We start from the raw sequence: 26,514 nt of genomic DNA on the forward strand, positions 1-26,514 counted from the left end.
TCCGGGGAAGTCGAGTTGGCTTCCGGCGGCGTGACATCAGCGCGCTGGGTCTGGCGGGGAGCCGGAGCAAGAAGGGTCTACGCTGGCGGACGGTAACCGGGCGGCGGCGGGTGGGAGTGGCCGGGTGTGGCACCGCTGTCCCTCGGGAGGGAGGGACGACCTTTGTCTTACGACCCTGGCCAACACCAAACTGGACTTTAGCCCATCCTGTTGCGGAGCTTTTTTGGTTGCTTCTTCTAGGCCTTCACCCACAACCCTGGGATTCCTGTCTCTGGGGCGGAGGGTGTGAGTCGAGAGACGCATTCCAGCCTGCGCCACTGATCGGCTCTCTCTGACCCTGGGCGGGATATGACCTTTCGTGGGCTCAAGCTGCTTTATTTAGGAGATGGAAGTCGTATTCACGGGGATTATGAGCTCCTTCGGGGCTGGAACTGACTTTTATTAGTGTTACATACACTGTCGCCTGCCCGGGCACAGAGCAAGAACAATGTTAGGTGCTCTGCCTGCTTGTGTTGTTCTGGGTCACACAGCCTTTGAAATCTAGTGAGCGCTGTTGATCCCCACTACCCACCCCTCTAAATTCCGCTGCCGTCCCCACCCCGCGCTTATAGACAGGAAGTTTGGCTCACTGTTACAGATATTTCACAAATACCGTTGCCACCCCTTGGTTCCCAGATTAGATCGTGGATGTAAATCTTTTTTAAACGCATGATTCACTGTCCATTTCAAAGGAGGAAGATGGATACTCTCTTAGAAAGTTTTAATCATGGGCCTGGCAGTATGTTCTTCTCAAGTCTCCCAACAACTCTAGAAGAGAGGTATTAATTCTCGTTTTTACAGATGAGGAGATTGATGCATAGGAGAATAAACTTGTTTTAGGCCATGCACCCTGTGAATGGTGAGGGCAAGAATTCAGACGCATATCTGTGGTTCCAGAGCCCCATATTCTTAACTACTAACTGAAAAAGGACTAGATGTAGAAACATATTTGAATGTGTTCTTGCAGCCTCTGTTGGGGAATTGTTAACTGTGAGGTGGCTGTTATCAACACAGATGGTCCCAAAACAAACATAGCATGCTGTGGAAATACTACTTCTCTGTCTCCTTTTCTTCCTTAGCATCTATGTTGCTTTTTAAATAATATCACAGTTTTTACATCTGGTCCTCTGTGCCCATGTTATTCAATCCTTTTATCGTCGGTGAATATTGATTCAGGTGTGTTGACTGCATATGGCCGTGTGGTTGTGTTGCCTTGTTATTCTTCTAGCCCTCAAAAGCAGGTGTTTGTTTTTTGTTTTTGTTTTGTTTTTTAAAGATTTTATTTATTTATTTGAGGGAGAGAAAGTACGAATGAGCCTCGAGGAGGGGCAGAGGGAGAAGCAGACTCCCTGCTGAGCAGGGAGCCCAATGAGGGGCTGGATCCCAGGACCCTGGGATCATGACAAGCTGAAGGTGGGCGCCCAACCCACTGAGCCACCCAGGTGCCCAGAAAGTAGGTGTTTTTTAATTATGGTTGAAATATGAGGTGATAATGTTTAGGCATTATCTCTTTTTCTTTTCTGTACTGCTTTTAAAGGGACTGTCGGCATCTTTGAAGCACTGCCAACATGTCTGATGTTCAAGAAGCCACTAAGCAGCTCTTGGATGTGAACCTTCATGAGAACTGGAGGGCTAATCAAGTGACAGAAAGTGGTCCCAGAAGTGAGTCTGAGCACCTCCAAGTCACTATTGGAGCCACTGTACCTACTGGTTTTGAGCAAACAGCTGCAGATGAAGTGAGAGAGAAATTGGGGTCATCATGCAAAATCAGCAAAGACCGGGGCAAGATATATTTTGACATTTCAGTGGAAAGTCTGGCTCAGGTTTGAATGAAGCAATATTTAAAATATTTTTCTAGAAAGGTCATTTTACGATTATTTTCTGCCTTACCCATCCCTCTTGAATTCTTTTTGCTTTTCTTTGCTCTGCCTCACATCTGGTGATTTTAAAGTGTTACTGCATTTTCCTTTCAGTACTGACCTGTAAGTTTGACTAGTAGGTTTTCTATAGTTTTAGAAGTAATCCTAATATTTCCTGATAATGAATTTCACCAGAAAGAATCCTATGTGACTTTTGAAGAAATTCTGAATATCAGATGTCCATGAATTTATTTACTTTAACATTTAACTGAAGTTTAGACTTTGGTGGTGAAGCATAAAGGAGAGATTTTTCTTTTAATAATATGTCAAGGAGATTCTTGCTCAGAAGTAATTAGGAACCACTGAAAGGGAAAAGTGCTCAGCAAACTGCCATCCCACTTGAATAAAAGCTAACTAATATCTCATTACCATGTAAGCATCATGAGAGCAGGAATTCTTTAGGTTTTCTTGGGCTGATACCTCCCAACTTCTTAGTGTCTGGCATATAGTAGACACCCAATAAATATTTGGGGGATGAATTGGCAAGCAGATATTTTCCACCCAGTATCTTAGTTAATAACCTCAGCTACTTTGTGAAGATAGGGCCTTTATTATCCTCATTAATTATTAGGCTTAGGAATAAGTAACTTCTGCAGGGTCGCTCCGCTGGACCTCAAACCCTGTGCTCTTAACCACTGCACTCTACAGTGTACCCTAGGGAGCCATGAGGGAAATACCATAAAGCACCGTTGTCTTTCTTTATCTTCCTTTCTCCCCTAAACCTGTGTTTCCCTGGTAGCCCTTCAAGCTATCCTTCCATCTTCCTTCTTACATTTCTTTAGGGGAATAGAAGCTAATGGGTAACCAAAAGCATGGGATACTGGGGAGGCGGGAAAAATTTAAAGTACACATTATAGGTATTAGCTTCTTTAAAATCTATGTACCTAATTTTTTATATTTAAGTGTTGATAGTTCATGTGATTCAAAAGCTTTTTTAGGACTTTGTTTCTAACATTTTTTCCCCTTCTCCAGGTTCATTGTCTGAGATCAGTTGATAACTTATTTGTGGTTGTTAAGGAGTTTAAAGATTACCAGTTCAAAGAAACAAAGGTGAGTTTTCCCAAACATGGTAGCTGACTTTAGCCATCTTCCCCAAAGAGATTATTCCCACGTTTTGCATTCTATCATTTAGTATTACTACTGCATAAATATTATAGAATACTGGGAGGATTTTACATGAAAATGAGAAATTTGTGACCGCTCATCCTAAAAGTTTTTATATTTTATTTTTTTAAAGATTTATTTGAGAGGGGGTAGAGAGTAGGGGAGGAGGGACAGAGGGAGAGGGAGAGAGAGAGAACCTCAAGCCAACTCCCCACTGAGCAGAGTCCAATGTGGGGCCTGATCCCATAATCCTCAGATCATGACCCCAGCTGAAATCAAGTTGGATGCTTTACTGACAGCTGCCCAGGCACCCCAGCCAAGAGTTGTTTTTTAAAAAAATCAATATTGTGAGTAGTGGGCAAAACAGATGGGAGAGGGTCAAAAGGTACAAACTTAAAACTCTAAAATAAGTAAGTCCTGGGGATGTAATTTATAGCATGATGACTATAACTAATGATACTGTACTGCATATTTGCACGTTGCTAATAGAGTAGATGTTAAAAAATCTCATCGCATGATAAATTTTTAGAACTATGTAGGGTGATAGAGGTTTACTAGACATTGTGGTCATTTCGCAATATATACAAATACTAAATCGTCATGTTGTACAGCTGCAACTAAAATAATGTTGTATGTCAGTTGCATCTCTTTTGTAAAAGATGAAAGAATAACAAAAAATAAATTAACAAAAGTCAATATAGTAAAATATCGAATTGTATAAGAAATAAAATAGTTTTATTTTATTACAAAAAGGTATATACTTTAGATTAGTTTTGCTTATATATACGATTTCAAATAGAATTGCTTCCAGACTGTGAATCAAAGATTAAGTGATGGAATCATCTACGTATAACACTTCTCTCACAGTTCTGCTTTTGCCCTGCTTTCTTCTCTAACTTCACTTTTTTGAAAAATAAAACTAAAATAATATCTAAATACTCCTTCACTTCTTAAGACAATGGCTCTGTTTCCAATTTGTATTTAGCGTCTGATTCCAAAATATTGATATGCTAAGTTGAAGATTGAAAAATAGATTGCAGGGACGCCTGGGTGGCTCAGTTGGTTAAGCAGCTGCCTTCGGCTCAGGTCATGATCCCAGCGTCCTGGGATCGAGTCCCACATCGGGCTCCTTGCTCCGCAGGGAGCCTGCTTCTCCCTCTGCCTCTGCCTTCCACTCTGTCTGCCTGTGCTCGCTCTCACTCTCTCTCTCTCTGACAAATAAATAAATAAAATCTTTAAAAAAAAAAAAATAGATTGCAGTAAGGCCTTAGTATTTCTCCACATTGTTTTTTGGCCAGGTTTCCAGAATCGAATGCTTGAAAACTTTCTTTCTGTGGTTTATTGCCTATATTAGAAACAATGTATTTTTAAAATCTATGATATATTGCCTAGTTCTGTAGTTTTTTATTTATTGACAACAGGTTGATTTCCAAAGCATTATTCAGTAACCAATTGTGAACTCACCGGTCTAGAAAAAATAAAACCAGACCTAAAAGAATTCAAGCTAAGAATAGATTAAAATTGTATTAATTAAAAATGTAACTTTCAATACTAGCATTATAACCCTTCAGACTTCTGATAGTCATTGTCAACTGAATCATATCAGTAAAACTGGAACATAACAGGAAGGCTACTGAAAATTTTTGCTGTTTAGTATTTGGAAATTTTAATAGCCAATTCTATACATGAGTAAATGCTAATAGGGATTTATAAAAACTATTAAAAAATTAAAAACCCTGTAAAGTTCCTCTTAAATTCTGGCCTTTGTTAATATTTTCTTAAATTCCTGTGTTTTGGCATCTTAGAGTTTGAATTATTTTGGATGGTTTTGAGCTCCACTTGGAGGTGAATTTGATACTATGTAATGGTTCTACATGAGCCAGCTTTTCAAAATTGCTTTGTAAGTAACTGCAAAAGAGTTTGCTGGTGGAAGTCCCAAAAGAAGAACAGCAAGGATTAAGGTAGATTTTCAGATCTGTGCAAGGGCATGTATGAGACCGTGAAATATTGTTAAGCCTTTCCCTTTATGGACTTAAATTGCAACGTATCCCCATACTCTTGTTTTTATTTTTTCGTGTGTGTGTGTGTGTGTGTGTGTGTGTGTGGTTTTTGGTTTTCTTTTTTTTCCCCATACCCTTGTTTTTAAATATTTGCTTCTTGCTTTCTTTTGCCCATAAATTTCATTGTTTGTGGCATTATACTTTCCCATATCTTATAAGTAGCATGTTATCTAGTATTCTTATAGGTTTATAGAGAGAGATTCAGATATCATGAATTGATTAACCTATTTTAAAAAAAGGTAATATCTATGCTTTATATGGGTTGTTTTTAAAACTGGGTAATACATGTACTTCGAGCAAAATTGTAAAGATCCAAAGGATATGCAGTGAAAAGTGTTTGTTCCTCTATCTCCAAACCATCCAGTTCCCTCCCTGGAGGCAACAACTTCTACCACCAATTTCTTGGCTATCCCTCTAGAGATATTTTATAAATATGTACATTTTATGTACTTAGACAAATTAAAGCATGCCATACATACTGTTTTGTGCTTTGCCTTTTCTCCTATATCTTGAAGATCATGCCAATGTCATGTTGGATTTCACTACATCATAATTTAACATTCTCATTTAGGACGTTAGGGTTTTTCATACTTTTGCTATTACAGTGGTTCAGCAGATATCTTTTATATATCCATATACCTATTCAATCTGTGGGTCATTTTTCTGTTTAAAAAGGTAGTTAATCTTACCAGTACTTACTGCTAAGTCAGAAATGTTTGGTCTTGGTTCTGTCACATTTATGTTACACACATTCTGCTTTTTCTTAGTTTAAGCTTCTCTGTGTGTTTTCTTTGCATTTTTACAGATTGTTTTATACTAGTTTGGAAGGTTTTGTTTTGTGCCGAAATCTGGCTGTAAGGTTTCTAGCTGTTACTATAACGACAACTTAAACTACAATTTAGTATTTTTTTAAATCCCTTCTAAGAGCAGTGATGAAGTTGGCATATTTTCCACATCTCCCCTCCTTCCTTTTCACCCACCAGTTTTATTTTTTTCTTAGTGTTGACCCCTGTGCTTTTTAAAATTTACTTATTTATATATATATTTTTAAGTAGGCGCCACACCCAGCATGGAGCCCAACATGGGGCTTCAACTCATGACCCTGAGATGAAATCAAGAGTCGGAAGCTTAACCAAATGAGCCACTGAGGTGCCCCAACCCCAGTTCTTTTAAATACATTTGCTTAGCAGCTTTAACTTCTGTCCTTTAATCTCTTCACAGAGGAAGATGTCAGCATCTTTTCTTTCCTTCCTCCTCCAACTAAATTCCAATTTGTGATATTTACAAATGACAGATTCTGCCTGTAGTCGTAATCTGTTTTCTTTTTTTTTTTAATTTAAAGATTTTATTTATTTACTTGACAGAGAGAGATCACAAGTAGGCAGAGTCAGGCAGAGAGAGAGGGGGAAGCAGGCTCCCCGCTGAGCGGAGAGCCGGATACAAGGCTGTATCTCAGGACCCGGAAACCATGACCCAAGCTGAAGGTAGAGGCACAACCCTCTGAGCCACCAGGCACCCACGCCTGTTTTTTTGTTTTTTTGTTTTTTTTAAATCTCTTAAATGGCATTAGTTCAGAAATGATTCTTTTTCAGCTTTATGCTTGATGAATAGCTTTAAGTATAAAATTTGGAGTCATGCTTTTCTTCCTGAAAAATACCGTAGGCAGTATTCTTTTTCTTCTAGCATTAAATGTTGCCATAGGGGTGCCTGGGTGGCTCCGTGGGTTAAAGCCTCTGCCTTTGCTCAGGTCATGATCCCAGGGTCCTGGAATCGAGCCCTGCATCGAGCCCTTGCTCAGGTCATGATCCCAGGGTCCTGGAATCGAGCCCCGCATCGAGCCCCGCATCGGGCTCTCTGCTCAGCGGGGAGCCTGCTCCCCCTCCCCCGCCCCCCATCCCCCACCGCCTGCCTCTCTGCCTGCTTGTGATCTCTGTCAAATAAATAAAATCTTTAAAAAAAACAAATGTTGCCATGGAAAATTCTGAAGCCATCGTTTTTTCCCCCCCTTATTTGTTGCTTTCTTTATATTTTTGCATCATGCCCAGATTTTATTTTTAATCTCTGAAGTTTTACAAGTTGATCAGGTTGTGTCTCATTGTCAATAATTCCTTGTCAAGACATGTCAGTTTATAGAAAAGTTCATATCCACATCCATTTATTGAAATTTTTCTTGAATTGTTATTATTTTTTTTATTATGTAAGCTTTACACCCAGTGTGGGGCTCAAATCACAACCTTGAGATCAGGAGTTGCATGCTCTATCAGCTAAGCCAGCCAGGCACCCCTAAGTTTTTTTCTTTCATTATCTCAAATCTTTTTTTCACAGATAAATCAGTTATACATTTGTAGAATCTCTTGACTTTCTTTCATGTTTTAAGATTTTCTTTAATCTTTTATTTTACTTTTTGCCCACTTCCGTTGTATTTTCTTAACCTTTCTCCACATCCTTGTGTTTTCAGCAGTGTCTTTTGTATATGGTGCTTTCAGTATGGTCTTTATTTTTGCAGTAGTTTTATTTTTTTATTCCACTTGATTCTTTGAACTCTACAAACTCCTGTTTCATCTTTTTATGGTGGCTTACTTCATCTTCTTTCTGCTTTTATATCTCTGCTTGCAGCTCTTACTTTACCAAGGTATTTCCTCATTCCATTTTTCTTCTATCATGTCAATATGTTTGATCAGTTTTCAACTGCTCTGTGGCGGTGTCTTTCTGGTCACTGTTTTTTGTCTGCTCTTTGTTTTTCTGTTCCTTTCCTCCTTTGTCCTTTCTTATGTTCATATAAATCTCATGCTGATAACTTTTGATGGTTGCTTAGCTGTGAATGAGGAAGTTCCTCCTGGACCTGCTATTGATAGGAGGCTCCTGTGGGAGAAACCAGGAACTATTCAGGCCAGCAAGAAATTCCCCTGCTTCGCTGTTAAGTTCCTTCTGACAAAGGGTTGTAGGTGAATGAGGTCTCTCTTCCTTCTTTTTTTAAATAGCTTTATTGAGGTACAATTTCCATATTATTGCATAAATTCTTTTAACCAGTACTTCTCTCTAGCCTGAAGAGATCAGCAGCTTTGGGGTTATTTACAGTGTAAAACATGTCTCAGCCCCTCTACCTTATCAACACAACAAAGAGAGCCTGTCTGTAAGATTCCTTGTTTAGCCTCCATTTTCTCCCTTGCTTGTTCTTGGTACAAACTGAAGTCTAGAAAAGCTCCTTCTGTTGGTATACATACTTCTCTGCTATTCCAAAGAACAGTTTATTTGCTACAGCTTTGCAGACTGCTATAACCTTTATCTGAAATCTGTGGGCATTCTCCCTCTGGTGTCTTCCTGCACCTCTCTTTGACCCTCACTGCACCTGGGAATTCTTAGGTTAGATTGTTAAGTTATGGTTCAAGGTTTTAGGTATCGTGTAGATTCTGTTAGGATAAAGGAGGTATTTCCGTTTGGTGGTAGTGTTTAGAATGGTGTCTGGAGAGAGAAAGGGACTGTGTGAGTGTTCTCCATGACAACAAACCTCCAAGTCCTGTAGATGTCTTTTATAAAAGGGAAATAATTATAGATAGAATTGCCAAACCTGAAATTTACCATCATTCATCAGGTTTCAGTTAGTATCAGAACCTTCACTGTTCTCCATTTCAAGTCTCAGTTCCATCAGTGAACACTGATTATCTTTCTACTTTCAATCAGTGGCATATACTGTCTGTACCAGCACTCTGCAATAGAACTTTCTTACTGGAATGTTTTAGGTCTGCACTGTCCAGTTCAGTAACCACTAACTGTCAGCATGTGAATGTGGCTAAAGTGATGGAGAAACTGAGGTGGGGCTTTTTTTGCTTTTGTTTTTGTTTGTTTGTTTGTGTTTGTGTTTTTGTTTTAAATAAGCTCTATGCTTAGTGTGCAGCTTGAACTTATTTTTGACCCTGAGATCAAGAGTCACATGTCCTACCACCTGAACCAGCCAGGTGCCCCTGAGCTTTTCATTATAAGTCATTTTACATTATTTTTTAAAAATTATTTTTATTTTTTTATTTTTAAAGATTTGTATGTATTGGAGACAGAGCGCATGTGTACAAAGGGGAGAGAAACAGAGGGAGAGGGAAAAACAGGCTTCCCATTGAGCCAGGAGCCCCACTCATGGCTCAAACCCAGGGCCCTGGGTTCACGACCTGAGCTGAAGGCAAACATTTCACGACTAAGCCACCCAGGTCCCCTTATTTTACTTTCAATAGCTACGTGTAGCCAGTGGCTCCTGAATTGGACAGCATGGCTCTGCACCACCCTTTTTTTCCCCCTTGAAGATTATTTATTTATTTATTTGACAGACAGAGGTCACAAGTAGGCAGAGAAGCAGGCAGAGAGAGGAGGAAGCAGGCTTCCTGCTGAGCAGGGAGCCTGATGCGGGGCTCGATCTCGGGACCCTGAGATCATGACCTGAGCCAAAGGCAGAGGCTTTAACCCACTGAATCACCTAGGCGCCCCAACACCACCCATTTTAACATTTAATCACATTATCCAGTAGCCATTTATTGAGCACTGTTTGTACGCCATGCACTGTTTAGACGTGTGGCTTATAGCAGTGGTCAGGATATGTCAGGTCTTTCCACCCTACTTCTGAGAGAAGCTTTGATGGTGAACAAAACATAAACCTAGTAACTTCAGATAATGCTAAGCTCTATAAAATAAAATGGAAAGTGAATGACTAGAGAGGACTGCCTTATGAAGAGCAGGTCTCTCTGAGGATATACCTTTTAAATTACTAATGAGAAGGGAGCAGTACAGAGATCATATGAAGCAAGTATCTTTGAAGTAGAGGTAAAAAGGCAGGGAGAGAGAACAGTTCTGAAGTGATACAAGCAAAATAGGCAGAGGTCAGATTATGTTGGGCTTATTTAAGGAATTTAGATTTTTTATGTGTGGTGGGAAGCTGTGGAGAGGCCTTAAGCAAGGGAGGGCATGATCTTTTTTTTTTTTAAGGTTTTATTTATTTATTTGAGAGAGAACAGGAGAGGAGGATGGGTCAGAAGGAGAAGCAGACTCTTGGCTGAGCAGGGAGCCTGATGTGGGACTTGATCCTGGGACTCCAGGATCATGATTGGAGCCAAAGGCAGCCGTTCAACTGACTGAGCCACACAGGCACCAGATCAGATTTACTTCTTTTTTTTTTTTCTTTTTTTTTTAGGATTTTACTTATTTATTTATTTTACAAAGGAATCACAAGTATGCAGAGAGAGAGGGGAAAGTAGGCTCCCCGCTGAACAGAAAGCCTGACCTGGGCTTAATCCCAGGACCCAGAGATCATGACCTGAGCCTAAGGCAGAGGCTTAACCCACTGAGCCACCCAGGTGTCCCCAGATTTACTTTTTAAAAAGACTCTGGGTACTATTTAGAAACTGGATAGAGGGGCACCTGGGTGGCTCAGTTGTTAAGCATCTGCCTTCAGCTCAGGTCATAATCCCAGGGTTCTGGAATCGAGACCCACATGGGGCTGCTGGCTCCAAGGGAAGCCTGCTTCTCCTCCCACTCCTGCTTGTGTTCCCTCTCTTGCTGTGTCTCTCTCAGTCAGATAAATAAATAAAATCATTAAAAAAAAACCTCGATAGGTACATTTTTCACTGTTTCTGGTTTCTTTTTCTTTTTAAAAAAATACTGTTTTTTAGGGGCACCTGGTTGGCTCATTCAGTGGCTCATGAGTTTGAACCCCACGTTGGGTATAGAGATTACTTTAAAAATAAGTAAACAAAAAAAATTTTTTTTTAATTACTTTTTGGGGCGCCTGGGTGGCTCAGTTGGTTAAGCGGCTGCCTTTGGTTCAGGTCATGATTCCAGGGTGCTGGGATCGAGCCCTGCATCAGGCTTCCTGCTCAGCAGAGAGCCTGCTTCTCTCTCTTCCTCTGCCTGCTGCTGTGCTTACTTTTCTATCTCTCTGTCAAATAAATAAAATCTTAAAAAAAAAAAAGTTACTTTTAAAAGTAGTATGTATACATAGCACAAAATTCAGAAGGAAGTCAGTCAGTGAAAGGTAAATTTCCCTCCCATTTTTCATCCACCCACTTCCCCTCCCTAGGGGTAACCATTTTTAATAGTTTCTGATTGCTTACATTTTAATCTTAAAACCCAACTTCTGATCTACAGGTCTAGTATTATTCTTCAGTTGCTTAATTTGTGTTTATCTTAAATTTCAATGAAATTTTAATTTCCTTAATTGTAGACATTATCTTATTTCCTCTTTTGTTCTGTACTTCTACCACCCCCAGTGTAATGATTAATGTAGTCTGTAGACAAAGTGTAGGGATTTATTCAGTGAAGGTGATGAGAGAGATGTATGGATTTCATTCTCTGTCCTTTATAGGAAGAAGTTCTCAAGGATTTTGAAGAACTGGCTGGGAAGCTTCCGTGGTCAGACCCTTTAAAAGTATGGAAAATTAACACCAGTTTCAAGAAAAGAAAAACAAAGCGCAAAAAGATAAATCAGAATTCAGGTAGAGAAAAGATTGATAATGGACAAGGAGACAAAACAGATGAGAAAGAGGATAAAAAAGGATTCACTAATAATACCTTAGATTCCCATATCTTAGACTATTATGAAAATCCAGCCATCAAGGAAGAGATATCAACATTAGTAGGTGATGATTTGGCATCTTCCAAAGACGAGAAGGATGAAAAAGAAGAAACTCATCCTAAAGTGCTGAAGTTTAGAGTCACGTGCAACCGGGCAGGAGAGAAACACTGCTTTTCCTCAAATGAGGCTGCAAGAGATTTTGGGGGTGCTGTTCAAGATCATTTTAAGTGGAAGGCTGACATGACCAACTTTGATGTGGAGGTATGTACTGGCTCTGATTATGATGATTCAAGAAGGCCATCACAGATAGGTAGCATTTTTAGCCTAACCAGTTTTATGGTCAGCTAAATTGTGGCCACAGAGCTAATAGGGTGTGGCTAACAAGAGCATGGGCTATGAGACAAATCTAGATGCAGATTTTGACTCTGCAGCTGCTTAACTTTGGACAAGATACTGTCTGAGCCTTTGTTTCAAATGGAGCCAGCAGTGGCATATACTTCTAAGTATGTCCTGAAAGTTAAATGATATAATACATTTTGGGTATTTGGTGTGATACCTGCTGAAAACTAAGTGCTCAGTAGATGGGAAAGATTAAGACTTGAGTTTTTTAATCTAGTCCTTTTTTTTTTTTTTAAAGATTTTATTTATTAATTTGACAGAGAGAAATCACAAGTAGATGGAGAGGCAGCCAGAGAGAGAGAGAGAGGGAAGCAGGCTCTCCGCTAAGCAGAGAGCCCGACATGGGACTCGATCCCAGGACTCTGAGATCATGACCCGAGCCGAAGGCAGCGGCCCAACCCACTGAGCCACCCAGGCGCCCCTCTAGTCCTTTTTTTTTTTTAAATTTTTGTTTTTGGTTTTTTGGTTTTTTTTTTTTTTTTTAAAGATTTATTTATTTATTTATTTGAGAGAGAGAGAGAGAGCATGAGAGGGGAGAAGGTCAGAGGGAGAAGCAGACTCCCCATGGAGCTGAGAGCCCGATGTGGGACTCGATCCCAGGACTCCGGGATTATGACCCGAGCCGAAGGCAGTCGCTTAACCAACTGAGCCACCCAGGCGTCCCTGGTTTTTTTTTTTTTAAAGGTTTTATTTATTTACTTGACAGAGAGAGATCACAAGCAGGCAGAGAGGCAGGCAGAGAGAGGAAGGGAAGCAGGCTCCCTGCTGAGCAGAGAGCCCAATGCGGAACTCGATCCCAGGACCCTGAGATCATGACCTGAGCCGAAGGCAGCGGCTTAACCCACTGAGCCACCCAGGCACCCTAATCTAGTACTTTTTACATTATGTGGACTTTCAGATTATAAAATCCAACCAGAATTAAAGCAGTTATTTTGTATTTTGTGTCTTGGTTGTAGAGTTTTACTACAAAAAAAAGTGGAGTACATTTTTTTTTTTTTTAAAGATTTTATTTATCTATTTGTCAGAGAGCGAGCAAGCGAGAGTGAGCACAGGCAGACAGAGTGGAAGGCAGAGTCAGAGGGAGAAGCAGGCTCCCTGCGGAGCAAGGAGCCCGATGTGGGACTGGATCCCAAGACGCTGGGATCATGACCTGAGCCGAAGGCAGCTGCTTAACCAACTGAGCCACCCAGGCGTCCCTAGAGTACATTTTTAAAATAAACCCCAACCTCCTAAAATCAGGTCAGGACATCATTGCTGATATTCATCCTATAGGCAGCTCTTCCCTTTCTTAAATTCTGCTAGATCCATAAATGTAGATGCCTCTTTTTGCGTTCTTACTCTCCTTGGTCTCAGTCTTCTGCTAATCAGGTGATTCACATGTGGGCCATGCTGAGTAGTCTTTGAATCTCTTGATCCATGTCAGGTCCATAGCACCTGACATTTTCACCAAGAAGTTATTTTCTGTTGCTTTTGGGACACCTGAATCTGGGGCAAGTCACTTATTCTCTCTGTACATTTTTCTTGCATATCAAATCAGAAGAACAATTCCCTATTCCTTTTTTTTGATGTAATAGCTGTTACAAGAATGACTAGGCTAGCTAGGATAGTAATGTCCCGAAGTTAGCATGGTGGCTCAGAGCACAGATTTTTGAAGCCACACTGCCTGGATTCAAATCCCAACTTCAGTGGGACTTTGGGTAAGTAAGAGGACATCTCTGCCTCAATTTCCTTACTTTAAAAGGAAGATAATAATACCTAACTCACCTGGGGCACCTGGGTGGCTCAGTGGGTTATGCCTCTGCCTTCGGCTCAGGTCATGATCCCAGGGTGCTGGGATCAAGACCCGTATCGGGCTCTTTGCTCAGCGGGGAGCCTGCAGAGAGAGAGGAGCCTGCCTCTCTGCCTACTTGTGATTTCTGTCAAATAAATAAATAAAAAATCTTAAAAAAAAAAAACCTAACTCACCTGAAAGCAGTGTAACATTGTGTGTAAACTACAATGCAACAAAAAAAAGAATAAATTGAAAAGATAACTAGCTCAGAGGATGTGAATATGAAATGAAGTAGTGAATTTAAAGTAGAGAACAATGGCTTGCATATAAGAAGTGCTAGGTAAGTGTCAGCTGGTGCTCTTGTTAAGATCATGTTATGTGGAAGACTGGAGGATGTGTGTTACTTGAATAGTTTATATTTCACCATGTGTTAGAAAAACAGGACAGAAAGCATTTCATAGGCATTATTAAGTGAGTCAAATTTAAAAACACAGTAAGAAAATAATAGGTGATAAAGCAAATATGACATGTGGTCAACAGTTGGTTAATCTTTAAGTGCAGGGTATATTTAGGAGTTACTATGCAAGTGTTCTAGTAGCATTTCTATATGTTTGAAACCTTTTCCAAAAAAGTTAAATTTTTTTTTTAATTTTTTCAATTTATTTATTTTCAGAAAAACAGTATTTATTATTTTTTCACCACACCCAGTGCTCCATGCAATCCGTGCCCTCTATAAGTTAAAATTTAAAAAAAATGTGTGTAAGCCATAAACCTACAAAATATGTTGATATTATAAAAATTCAGGGGATATCTGCTTACAGTAACTTATAGTAAATAAAAAGAATAAAATGTTTTAAAATTTAAGAGTGCATACTAGATGATTTATTTATATGAAGTTCAAAAAAAGAAAACTAATTTGTGCTGGTGGTAGTCAGATTAATGATTACTTTGGGTGGGTACTGACTGTCGGAGGACAAGGCGGGGAGCCTTCTGTCCTGTGCTAGAAATACTGTATATCTTTTTTTTTTTTTCCTTTTTAGAAATACTGTATATCTTTATCTCAATGGCAGTTACACACTATGTATAAGTAAAAATTCCCTGTTGTTGTATGTTTGGGATTTGTCCACTTTATGTAAAGTATAGCTCAATGATAAGATAAAAAAAAATTTTTTTTTAGAAGATACGTTTGCTTTTTTTATTTTATTTTATTTTATTTATTTATTTGATAGAGGTTACAAGTAGGCAGAGAGGCAGGCAGAGAGAGAGAGAGGAAGCAAAGCAGGCTCCCTGCCAAGCAGAGAGCCTGATGCAGGGCTTGATCCCAGGACCCTGGGATCATGATCTGAGGTGAAGGCAGAGGCTTTAACCCACTGGGCCACCCAGGCGCCCCAAGATAAAAAAATTTTAATTAATAAAGTTTAGTAACAGTGAAGTGTAAACAATCCTAAAACTTTTATTCTTTCTTTAAGGTTTTATTTTTAAGTAATCTCTACACCCAGTGTGGGGCTTAAAGTCATAACCTTGAGATTGAGAGTCACGTGTTCTACCGACTGAGCCAGTCAGGTGCCTTTATTTTATTCTCTGTTTTAATTCTATAGGTTCTTTTGAACATCCATGATAATGAAATTGTTGTGGGCATTGCATTGACAGAAGAGAGTCTCCACCGAAGAAATATCACACATTTTGGACCTACAACTCTTAGATCTACTCTTGCCTATGGGATGCTTAGGTAAGAGAATGAGTTTGCCATCTGGATTAAAGTGACACTTTTGGGGGCACCTGGGTGGCTCAGTTGGTTGGTTAAGTGTCTGACTCTTGATTCAGCTCAGGTCATGAACTCAGGGTCCGGGGATCGAGCCCCATGATGGGCTCTGTGCTCAGCGGAAAGTCTACTTGAGGATTCTTTCTCCTTCCCTTTCTTCCCACCCCCGCACTTGCACTGTCTTTCTCTCTCTGCCCCTCCTGCTCGCGCATTCTCTCTCTCTCTCTCTCTCAAATAAATAAATAAATCAGGGCACCTGGGTGGCGCAGTCTGTTAAGTGTTTGACTTCAGCTCAGGTCATGATTTCAGGCCAGGCTCTCCACTCAGTAGGGAGCCTGCTTCTCCCTCTTCCTCTCTCCCCTTCTCCCTGCTTATTCTCTTTTCCCCCCTCTCTTTCACTCTCTCTCTCAAATAAATAAATAAATAAAATCTTTTTAAAAAAATAAATCTGACACCTTGATTTGAATTTTCCTTTTATAACACTTGAATTTTTTGTGAAGTACTGTGTTGGAATTTAGTGGATAAACAACAGAATAAAAACCTAATGATCTGTGTCTTTTGTATCTAGTGGTGATTCTTTGTAATCCTGAAAATATCACATGACTACCATCTCCATTTTCTTGATTTTAAAATGAAAACAGTAGTTTTCATCTGCCTCTGAATATTTCTGTTTACAAAGTATATAGTGTATGTTAGGAAATAAAGCAAATTTTGCTGTTTTTCATTTCTGTGCCATGACACAGATGAAAGCAGAGATTTTTATATTTTTAATCTTTATTTATTTATTTTAAGTAATCTCTAAGCCCATTTTGGGGCTCAAACTCACAACCCGGAAATCAGGAGTCACATGCTTTACTGGCTGAGCCAGGTGCCCTGAAAGAAGAGATTTTTAAAAATGTGTATAATATGGGGTGGGGGGCAAAAAATGTGTATAATATGTAAGTAAACACAGGGAGCTTTTACTAATATTTTTAAAATTTGTACTCACAGCATCTCAGGAACCATCCAGGATTTTCCACTTTTTCAAGTGCAAGACCTAGCTTTCTTTCTCATTTGTCCTTTACCCTTTTATTGGGCGCTTCTTCCCACCTCTAGGACAAGTTGTCTTCTCTAGGTTTCTGTTCTCCAGACTGCAAAATGGGTTTGATGTGAGACTTAAAGGATTGTTTTTAGTGAGGAGTAAATGTACAACTGTATGCTTAATACCGGTTACATAGTGTCTGGTATATGCTGGTATTAATTGTTTATTATATTTCCTTCTCTTCCAGTCTTTGCTTCCTCTTTCACTCTACTCATCCATGGAGTTACAGTTCAGCACAATTGGAACCTATCCATACAATGACAGTAATAGAATACTGGGCCCGTTTGATAAAGGAACAGCTCTCAGTCTTCCTTCATTGATTTAACAAACATTTATTGTGTATTGCCAGGCATTATGGTAGGAGCCAGGAACATGGAGAGTTCTTTTGGGTGCAACTATTAGAAACCTAAGTAAGCTAGTTTAAGATTTTTTAAAAAAACCTGATGATCGGATAGGAAGGGGTATTTATAGGAAAGATACTGAGAAATCTTGGGTCATCCGCAGAAAAACTGAAGGGCTGTTAAAAAGATTAAATGAGATAATGCATGCAAAGAGCTTAAATCCATGACTTGGCGAATACTGAGTGCTCAAAGTAAAGCAGTTATTTTGGCAAGGTTTTTTAAAATTGAATTCATAAGGAAAGGAATATTAAATGTCTAATTGCCAGTAAACTTATTATTGATACTTACCAATACATGTTTTACTTGAAACACAGTTGAGTTTTTTTTTCTTATGGAATACACGTTTATATACAAAGTAACACTATGTGTTTTCTAAAGACATGGATTAATAGATGTACATGTATATATTGAAAGATCTGGAAGCTATATTCCATCTGTCACTGAAATGTGATTTTGGATGAGTCAGAGGGTACTTTTAGCTGTATGTAATTTTTTTTTAAGTTCTAGTATATAGACTCAATCTCTTAATTACAAATTGATTTTTTAAATGAATATTGATTGGTGTTCCTTAATGCCAGCATTAATAGGTCCTTGATCTTTATAGCTTCAGGAATAGTCTGTGTGAAAGCCTCAGCTATTGATTGAAGTCTTTTCATATAGGTTGTTTTCTCTTCTGTAGGCTCTGTGCTCCTCAACCTACTGATATAATTGTGGATCCGATGTGTGGAACGGGAGCAATACCAATAGAGGTAATAATGTTTCTTTACCTTTTACATAAGCAGGTGGTACAACTAGAATATTCTAGAACTAATGGGCAAATTACACATGATGAAATCATCAGGGTTGGGTCAGTGGACCCCATTTGAAAGAATTGCACTAGTTAAAAAAAATTTTTTTTAACTTTATTTATTTGACACAGAGCAAGGGAGAGGGAAAGAGAGAGCAAGCACAAGCAGGAGGAATGGCAGGCAGGGGAGAAGTTGGCTCCCCGCTGAGCAAGGAGCCTGATGATGTTCCCTGGATGGAGACCTGAGGTGAAGGCAGCCACTTAACCAACTGAGCCATGCAGGCGGCCCAAAAAATAAAAAAATTGCACTAGTAAAGCTGGGATTTTGTGTGAAGGGTATAACCACTTATTACAACTAGCTAAGAAGTGGTAGATTATAAGTGGTGATTACTCAGTGGATCACAGAGAAGGCTAAGAGAAACTGTGAAGACCCTTTTCTTTTCTTTCTTTCTTTTTTTTTTTTTTTAAAGGTTTTATTTATATATTTATTTGATAGAGAGAATCACAAGCAGGCAGAGAGGCAGGCAAGTGGGAGGGGAAGCAGGCTCCTTGCTGAGCAGAGAGCCCGATGCAGGGCTAAGTCCCAGGAATTTGAGATCATGACTTGAACTGAAGGCAGAGGCTTAATCCACTGAGCACCCAGGCACCCCAGTAAGTCCCTTTTCTATAAGAGACAAGCTGGTAGACTTGAAGGGACAAGCATAAACTGGAAGAAGGTGTTCCATCTCTATAAAGTGAGATTATGCTGCTTAATCCACATAGGCACTTGGGGGAGTAAATATAGTTTTAAAATGGAGAAACCTATGAATCTTGTTTAGATTTTTCAGGAAGTCTAACATGGTTACACACAAATGCTCTTAAATAGTTTTCAAAATTACTGTGATACTCAGAGGACTCAAAACTGCTTAAAGCAAAGCAAGAGGGGCGCCTGGGTGGCTCAGTGGGTTAAAGCCTTTGCCTTCAGCTCAGGTCATGATCTTGGGGTCCTGCGATCGAGCCCCGCATCGGGCTCTGTGCTCGGCAGGAAGCCTGTTTCCCTTTCTCACTCTGCCTGCTCTCTGCCTACTTGTGATCTCTGTCTGTCAAATAAATAAGTAAAATCTTTAAAAAAAAAAGGCAAAGCAAGAAATGGAAAGGCATTTTTTAAGTGAAGAACATTTAACAGGAGAGTCTCCTTGAATCAGTATTATCCAAACTTTAACAAAAATTTGGAAGAAGGTGCTCCTCTTTGAAATTGCTTAAATTTATTTTTTAAAATTGCTTAAATTTAAAAAAAATTGCTTAAATTTATGAGACATAGTAATTCTAATATAGAGTATATTTAAAGCCAGTGAGAATAAACTACAAGGAGATCAGATTCTGTGAGTGGGCAGAAACCGGACAGAAGAACAAGTCCAAAGCAACCCAATTATATTGGAAAAATAATCCAAACTGCAATTAGAAAATGACATGTGTCATCTGGAAGTTAAAAATCCTAGAAGGAAATCTTGGTAGTCTAGATGACTACTGTTCTCTGGTAGTGTGAGCTAGAGAAATTTACTCTGACTGCCCATAGAGAAAACGCAAGTTGTTAAGAATTCAAGGGACAAAGCATTAAACCATGGTGTACCTGTGTCTTAAATAGAAGGGAAAGTCGCCACATGTCAAGAAATCTACAACAGAGCTAAAGAGAGTGTAGAAGAGCCCCCACCCCCCCCGCCACACCAAAAGATACGGATAAAGGTTGAGGCATTTCCATTTAAGAGTAGACATGAGAGGGGCACCTGGGTGGCTCAGTGGGTTGAAGCCTCTGCCTTCGGCTCAGTTCATGATCCCAGGGTCCTGGGATCGAGCCCCGCATCGGGCTCTCTGCTCAGCAGGGAGCCTTGTATCCCCTTCTCTCTCTCTGCCTACTTATCTCTCTTTCTCTGTCAAATAAATAAAAAATATCTTAAAAAAAAAAGTAGACATGAGAATGTTAATATAGAAAAATATTAAAAAATACATAGATACATGATCAGAATGAATGAAGTTATGAAAGGGATTGACAAGATATGTATCCAGAATTGTTCATGCAAGTATAAAATAGTGATCTGAATTCTTTAAAATTTGGAAGTACTACAAAACTCATCTCTTGCAGAGGCTGAAAATCTAAACAGATTTAGATGAAAAAAGTGAGTGTTGGGGAATCAGAATCAATTGAGAGGCTTTCATCAAAATCTGTAGGTCTCTTCTACATCCCCTCTAGATCACCCTCAAGTATGTGGGCAAAAGAAAAGACAAGCCTTGTGTTCATGGATTTGAGTGTGTATTACTGTTTACAAAGGAAGAGGTACTTGTTCCTCATCCCTAAACAGAGGGCAAAACTTGCCTCTGCTTTCGTATCAGAAACCTTCTGTGAATCTAGAACATTGTTCATCCTAGGGTAGGGTGTTACCTCCCATTCCACAAATGACATGTAATGTTGGTATTTATGTTCTGTAGACATGTTTTTGACTTAACATTACAGAATCTTTTCAGGGATATAGCGGTGATCATTCAGAAGCTTAATGCAGTGTATATTACATTTTATTTAGAAATTTTCAAATACCCCTATATATATATATAAATTATACAATTTATATATAAAATCTTGTAATGACAAAAGGATATAGGTTGGTGACTTTAATTTTGTTAGGTTTTTAAACCATGGTTGTATTTCAGGTTTGTAATGCTTACTATGTGCCAGACACTGCTGCCTGAGGGATTGAATAAAATATCAGTCTTGTCCTTAGGGAGATTCCTTGAAAGGCAGGCAGGTATAGAAATAATTAAAAAATAAGTGCAGTGGCAGTATGTACAAAGTGCTTTGGGTTGGGGAGGCAAACGAGAGACAGCTTGGAGAGTTGGGGTTGATGTGAGAGTGTGACATTTGAGCTTGGTCTTGAAAGATGCATAGGAATTCAGCAAGTGAAGAACAGGAGGGCTTTTCAAGCAAGGGGAATAGCAAGGTTCACAACATGCAGCATTCTACCACTTTAGAAAAGCATTGGATTATTAGATTGGATTGTCTCTCTTATTGGCAATCAATTGAAATGATTATCCCTTTAATCATTTCTGGGTTTTGGGGGGTTTTTAAATTTTTGTTCTGTTTTGTTTGCAGTTTGCTACTTTGGTTTTAATAGATACTATTGTCTTTTAGGGGGCTACTGAATGGTCTAACTGTTACCATATTGCTGGTGATAATAATCCGTTGGCTGTGAATAGAGCAGCAAATAACATCTCATCTTTATTGACCAAGAGCCAAATTAAAGAAGGGTAAAAATTTAAAAGATTTTGTAGCATTTCTTAGACTAGATGGTCACTTTTTATACTGACATTATGAATTAATACCTCCGGTGCGCTGTGACATTGTAACTAAAATGAACATACTGTGAGACTCCATTAAATTTTAAAGCCATTTATTGAAAATAACTTACAAAAACATGTTTTTAACTATAATTTCTCCACCTAGTGCAACTGTGTTTATTTGTCTTCCTTTTTCTTATTTGTGTATCTTTTTTCTTATTTAGTGGAAAAATACTGTGTTGATTCATTTTAATTTTATAAAATCCCACTTTGAATATTTTTAGATTTTTATATTCCTGTCTTTTAAATGACTACATATTTGTGTAGAAATTTCCTCTATTATTTGGCACTCTAAAGCAGTCTTAAGAGTTGAGGAAACCTGAAAGCCACATCCACAGTACCTAAATGTCCTATAGGAGATCCTGACCAATGGTCTTCCAGTCTGTATCACTATCTCTAATGGCTCTGTCTCTGAAGGCTGTCAGTTCTAGCTTTGCACAACTTGGAGTGCTAGTCATAAAACTGAATTCCTCTCTGTACCTTCTGTAGATTTGTTTTAGACCCATTTGGATCTATAAAGAAAAATCTTAGCTCTGTGTCACACAATGCTTGACATCAGATCTTTGAAGGGCTACCAAAATTCCTCCTCCAAAATCCTCTCTCCTGCAAGCCAAATATTTTAAGCCCCTTCACCTGTATCCTTTCTGTGCACTGGAAGTCCATTGGGGTCTGGGAAATTTTTTGTTACAGTATCTTAAGCCCTGGCCCACTACTCCAAGTTACATTCAGTGATGCAAGTTGTGCCAGCCTTTCACTGTTGCAGTTTCATCTGTCTTTGGAAGAATTGGTTTAAGTGTCACTTGGTCTTCTTACCAGAGGCCTCATAAAATTGTTTCTGTGAAACAATTAGGTGCCCTTATTTTATATATTGCCCTTAGATAAAGATACCCTGTATTTTCTTGGAAAGTGGCAGGAGTGGGTAGTGGTCATTATATTTGTTGAACTGTACAGATGCTCGATATCCTGAATACATAGCCCAGGGAAGTAGTTATATCCCATGACTGGCCTTAGCAAACCTAGAAGCAGCTGCCTCCATAACCCTTAATGTGAGGTTTATATCTGTAAATAGAAATCAGTGGTTTTAAAAAATATATATCTAATTGATGCAGATACTCCTATTTATTACTTACACATGGAATCCTTCATATTATTTTATGTCTATATGTTGGTTATTCTCTTTACTAATTTTTTTTTATTAGAATCACCGGTGCTTTGTTTAGTTGTTTCATATACTGTTTGTTCTTTGTTTTTTATGCTCTGTTTTTTATGCTTGTTTCTTTATTCTTATTAAATTTGTTATTTAAAATTTTAAGTTAAATGCTGTGTTTTTCTTTAATGATAAAATTTCCTGTTTTGGTTTCTTTTTAAATCATTGGTTGTGTACTTGTCTCACTGATCTAGTTGGTTCAGGGCAGTGCTTTTCAAATGTGCGTGTGAGTCACCTGAGGATCCTGTTAACTAGATCCAGATTCAGTAGGTTTCAGATGGGACCTGGGAGTTTGTTTCCTAGCAAGTTGATGGGTGATATTCATGCTGCTGGGCTGTGGCCCAACTCTGAATAGCAAGGGTTTAGATAATTTTTTGTACACAAGTAGTTCAAAGGTTTTAATTTGCTTTATTGATAGTGAATTTTTATGGTACATTTTGTTGCATATTTATTGAAATTTTCTTGGGGCTTAGTACATTATGTTTTTTTGAAGCCTGATAAAACATTTTTAAACAATTGATTTCTATTTTCTGTATATTTTATCTTGCTTTTCAGACACTGTACCTTTTTTGTCTATTCTACCTGTACTATTTATCAGTCTCTTAAAATTTTATGTTCACTTCTTATTTTGTTGCAATTATTGGTGCCTATAAATGTGATTAATATGCTTATTTTTGATAATCTGTGCTTTTCCCCCCTTTATGGAGCAACAGCCTTTATTGCACATTTTCTCTTAAATTCCTCAGTCTCTCTCAATAACCATTTATTTCTTCTCAGTCTTTGATTTGCCTTTTTTTAAAAAGATTTTATTTATTTGACAGACAGAGATCACAAGTAAGCAGAGAGGCAGGCAGAGAGAGCAGGGGAAGCAGGCTCCAGGCCGAGCAGAGAGCCCAATGCAGGGCTCAATCCCTGTACCCTGGGATCATGACCCGAGCCGAAGGCAAAGGCTTTAACTCACTGAGCCACCCAGGGGCCCCTGATTTATCTTTCTTAGCCTGTGTGTTCTTGCCTTTTGTATCTTGCTTCTTGTAGAGCAGCTTTGCCTTAATGAAGAGGATTTGTATCGTTTATATTCATTGTCTTTTATCATATTTTTCAGTCTTCTTTTTGTCTGTGTGCTACAGGTTTAATTTTAAAACAAATATCTCTATTTTATTAATTTTGCAGATGTTTCTCGTTATTGAGGTCTGCCAAACTTCAGATTTGTCACCTCATAATCTTTTTTCCTGTGTTCACTGATGTTTAACGTTCAGTTATATAATTTTACTGCTTCATTACTGTTGTCAGTCATCTTTTGCAGTTCTTTGTGTTAGTCTTGTTCATCCCTTGATCTGTTTTCTTAAATTGTAGATGAAACCAGTTATCTTTTGAAACCAATCTTAACCATTTTTTAAAGTCATTACAGATTTTGTCATTAGAAGTTTTATCATATGACCTTATGCTTACTTCCTACATTTTGGCTTAAAAATCTTGCTTATTGTTAATGTCACAGATATTATCATCTTAGTAACATTTTGTATTTTATAACAGTTTCTTCATAAATGTTTATAGACTTCATACTTCAAAATAATAAGCACATTGACTTTGTCCCTATAGCAAAGTGTCCTGGAGCTTGCCCATAGATGCTGTTCAGTGGGATATCTGCAATCTGCCATTGAGAACTGGCTCTGTGGACATTATTGTGACAGACATGCCATTTGGAAAAAGGTGGGACTTGGCTTTTAAAAGAAATGAGTTTTACCTTCACTTGTTAAACTAGTACCCATTTTGTCATCTAAGATTCTATCAGAAATCTTCAATTTCTTTTAGTAGACTTAAGAGCACTTTGTCACTTAAGAACTATAATATGATGGATTCACGTGTTTTGTTTCTTCTGAGAACTCAGTAATTAACCACATTTTGATCCTGACCATCACAGGCTAACCCACTTCATGGCCCACTGGTGAATTACAAGATACTTCCCAAAGCTTGAGGAAAATTTGGTTCTAATCCTCAGGATAAATGTTTTCTCATCATTGGTTTGGTTTATGTAATGTGTTTATTATAGTTTTTAAGAGGACAACTCATACAATTATTATAGTTGTCAAAACAAATTTTTCTGTAGCCAGTTCATCTGTTTCATATTTCTAAGTCAGATTACTCATTTTTAGGCATTAGCAATTTATTATAATGAGTTTTTAACTTTTTGTTTCTAGTTCTAGATGTTTATCTACTAAGTGTTTGATTCACTGATCTTCTTCTATAGGATGGGCTCCAAAAAGAGAAACTGGAACCTTTATCCAGCTTGCCTACGGGAGATGAGCCGTGTCTGTAAACCAGGGACAGGCCGAGCTGCACTACTTACTCAGGACAAGAAATGCTTTACCAAGGTGCTGTAAATTAGCCCAAAAACTCACCCTGTGGCAACTTTAGGATCTTTTAATTTATTAAAACTTTTTTTTTAAAGGTGTATTAGTTTGAGTAGGATTTGTTTCCCTTTCCCCCATGGTTTCTTACTACCAACTAGGCTGCTGGTTGGCCTACAGATTTTCTGCTAATCACTTTTCCTTTTTGTGTGTACGCAGGCATTATCTGGAATGGGACATGTTTGGCGGAAGGTACATACTGTCTGGGTGAACATAGGGGGTCTTCATGCAGCAGTTTATCTTCTGAAACGTACACCTCAAGCTTTTGTTCATCCTTCAGAACAAGATGGGGAAAGAACTCCTTGGTGATGCAAAGAATGAAGATGGTTAATGGTATTTGTGCCTCCCAACACTGGGAATGTCAGCATGAAGAACTTGGTTTGAAAGAAAAATAGTGTTAATAAAATTGCAGTTTGCAATTTAAACTGGTCTAAGGCTCTTTACCTATGTTAGCAAAGGGTCTGAATGGAACTGAAGTTCTTAAGCAGAACTTTGGAGCTCTTTGGAAGGACTGGCTGGGCAATTACTACTTAAAATGCTTTCAAGATCCTAAGCCTACTAAAATGCTTTGGGATTTAGGTTTTGAGTATGTTTTCAGGCTTCATAGCAGTTCCTATTTCCACTGTAGCAGGTAGAAAGCTACCCTGGCCTGAAGGAAAGGAAAACATTATCAAAACTTTTTCGGCCAGGGGCGCCTGGGTGGCTCAGTGGGTTAAAGCCTCTGCCTTCGGCTCAGGTCATGATCCCAGAGTCCTGGGATCAAGCCCCGCATCGGACTCTCTGCTCGGCAGGGAGCCTGCTTTCCCCGCCTCTCTCTCTCTGCCTGCCTCTGCCTACTTGTGATCTCTCTCTCTGTCAAATAAATAAATAAAATATTAAAAAAACAAAAACCTTTTTGGGCCATATTGCATTCAGCTTTGCTCTTCACAGTTTCTCAAGTTGGCTTTACCTCACCCTTAATAAAATGAAGCACTGCGTTTTGTGATAGTGTTTGCCCTATGACAAGATGAAGTCTCACAAGACCAACTGGAAAGTTTACCATCTGCCTTAAAAATTAAAATATGCATGTTATTAAAATTAATGTATAAAACTAAAATAGAGGACTAGGATTGATCAAAGGAATTGCAGATCCTCTCAAAGTCTTTAAGAAAAAAAACTTCATGAGAATTCTTCTATTTTTTTTTTTTTTAAGATTTTATTTATTCATTTGACAGAGATCACAAGTAAGCAGAGAAGCAGGCAGAGAGAGGAAGAAGCAGGCTCCTGCTGAGCAGAGAGCCCAGTGGGGGCTCTATCCCAGGACCCTGGGATCATGACCTGAGCCGAAGGCAGAGGCTTTAACCCACTGAGCCACCCAGGCACCCCAGAATTCTTCTGTTTTCTCTTGGATCTGTATTCATACTTAGGTGTTTCTCCAGATGGATAAAATCCCGACTGGAAAATGAAATGAACATTAAGTCCTTACGAAAATGATGCATCCCTGGGACAAAGAGTACTTGAGGTACATGTGGAATTCTTTACAGTATTCAGTTTATTTGAAAGTTTTAGGTATCTTACATTTAGAATAAAAGGACACCTTTCCTTTGAAAGAAGAATTCACATAAACAGCATAGCCAACAGCCCTAGTCTGGTTTCTCTCTGCATCTACTATTACCCC

General features: G+C 38.7%; 1 protein-coding gene across 1 annotated transcript; it reads left to right on the plus strand.

Moving 5' to 3' along the window:
- The first annotated feature begins 5 nt into the window (after positions 1 to 5).
- Positions 6 to 25,282, plus strand: THUMPD3 (THUMP domain containing 3). The gene is made up of 10 exons (XM_032326284.1): positions 6 to 92; positions 1,577 to 1,862; positions 2,931 to 3,008; positions 11,466 to 11,936; positions 15,444 to 15,574; positions 17,769 to 17,838; positions 21,037 to 21,152; positions 24,049 to 24,159; positions 24,698 to 24,821; positions 25,017 to 25,282. The coding sequence occupies exons 2-10, from the start codon at positions 1,608 to 1,610 to the stop codon at positions 25,164 to 25,166; spliced, it is 1,506 nt and encodes a 501-aa protein (XP_032182175.1). The 5' UTR covers positions 6 to 92; positions 1,577 to 1,607; the 3' UTR covers positions 25,167 to 25,282.
- The last annotated feature ends 1,232 nt before the right edge of the window (positions 25,283 to 26,514 follow it).

This window comes from Mustela erminea, chromosome 1 (assembly GCF_009829155.1).
Source record: "Mustela erminea isolate mMusErm1 chromosome 1, mMusErm1.Pri, whole genome shotgun sequence".
In the NCBI taxonomy this organism is placed as follows: domain Eukaryota; kingdom Metazoa; phylum Chordata; class Mammalia; order Carnivora; family Mustelidae; genus Mustela; species Mustela erminea.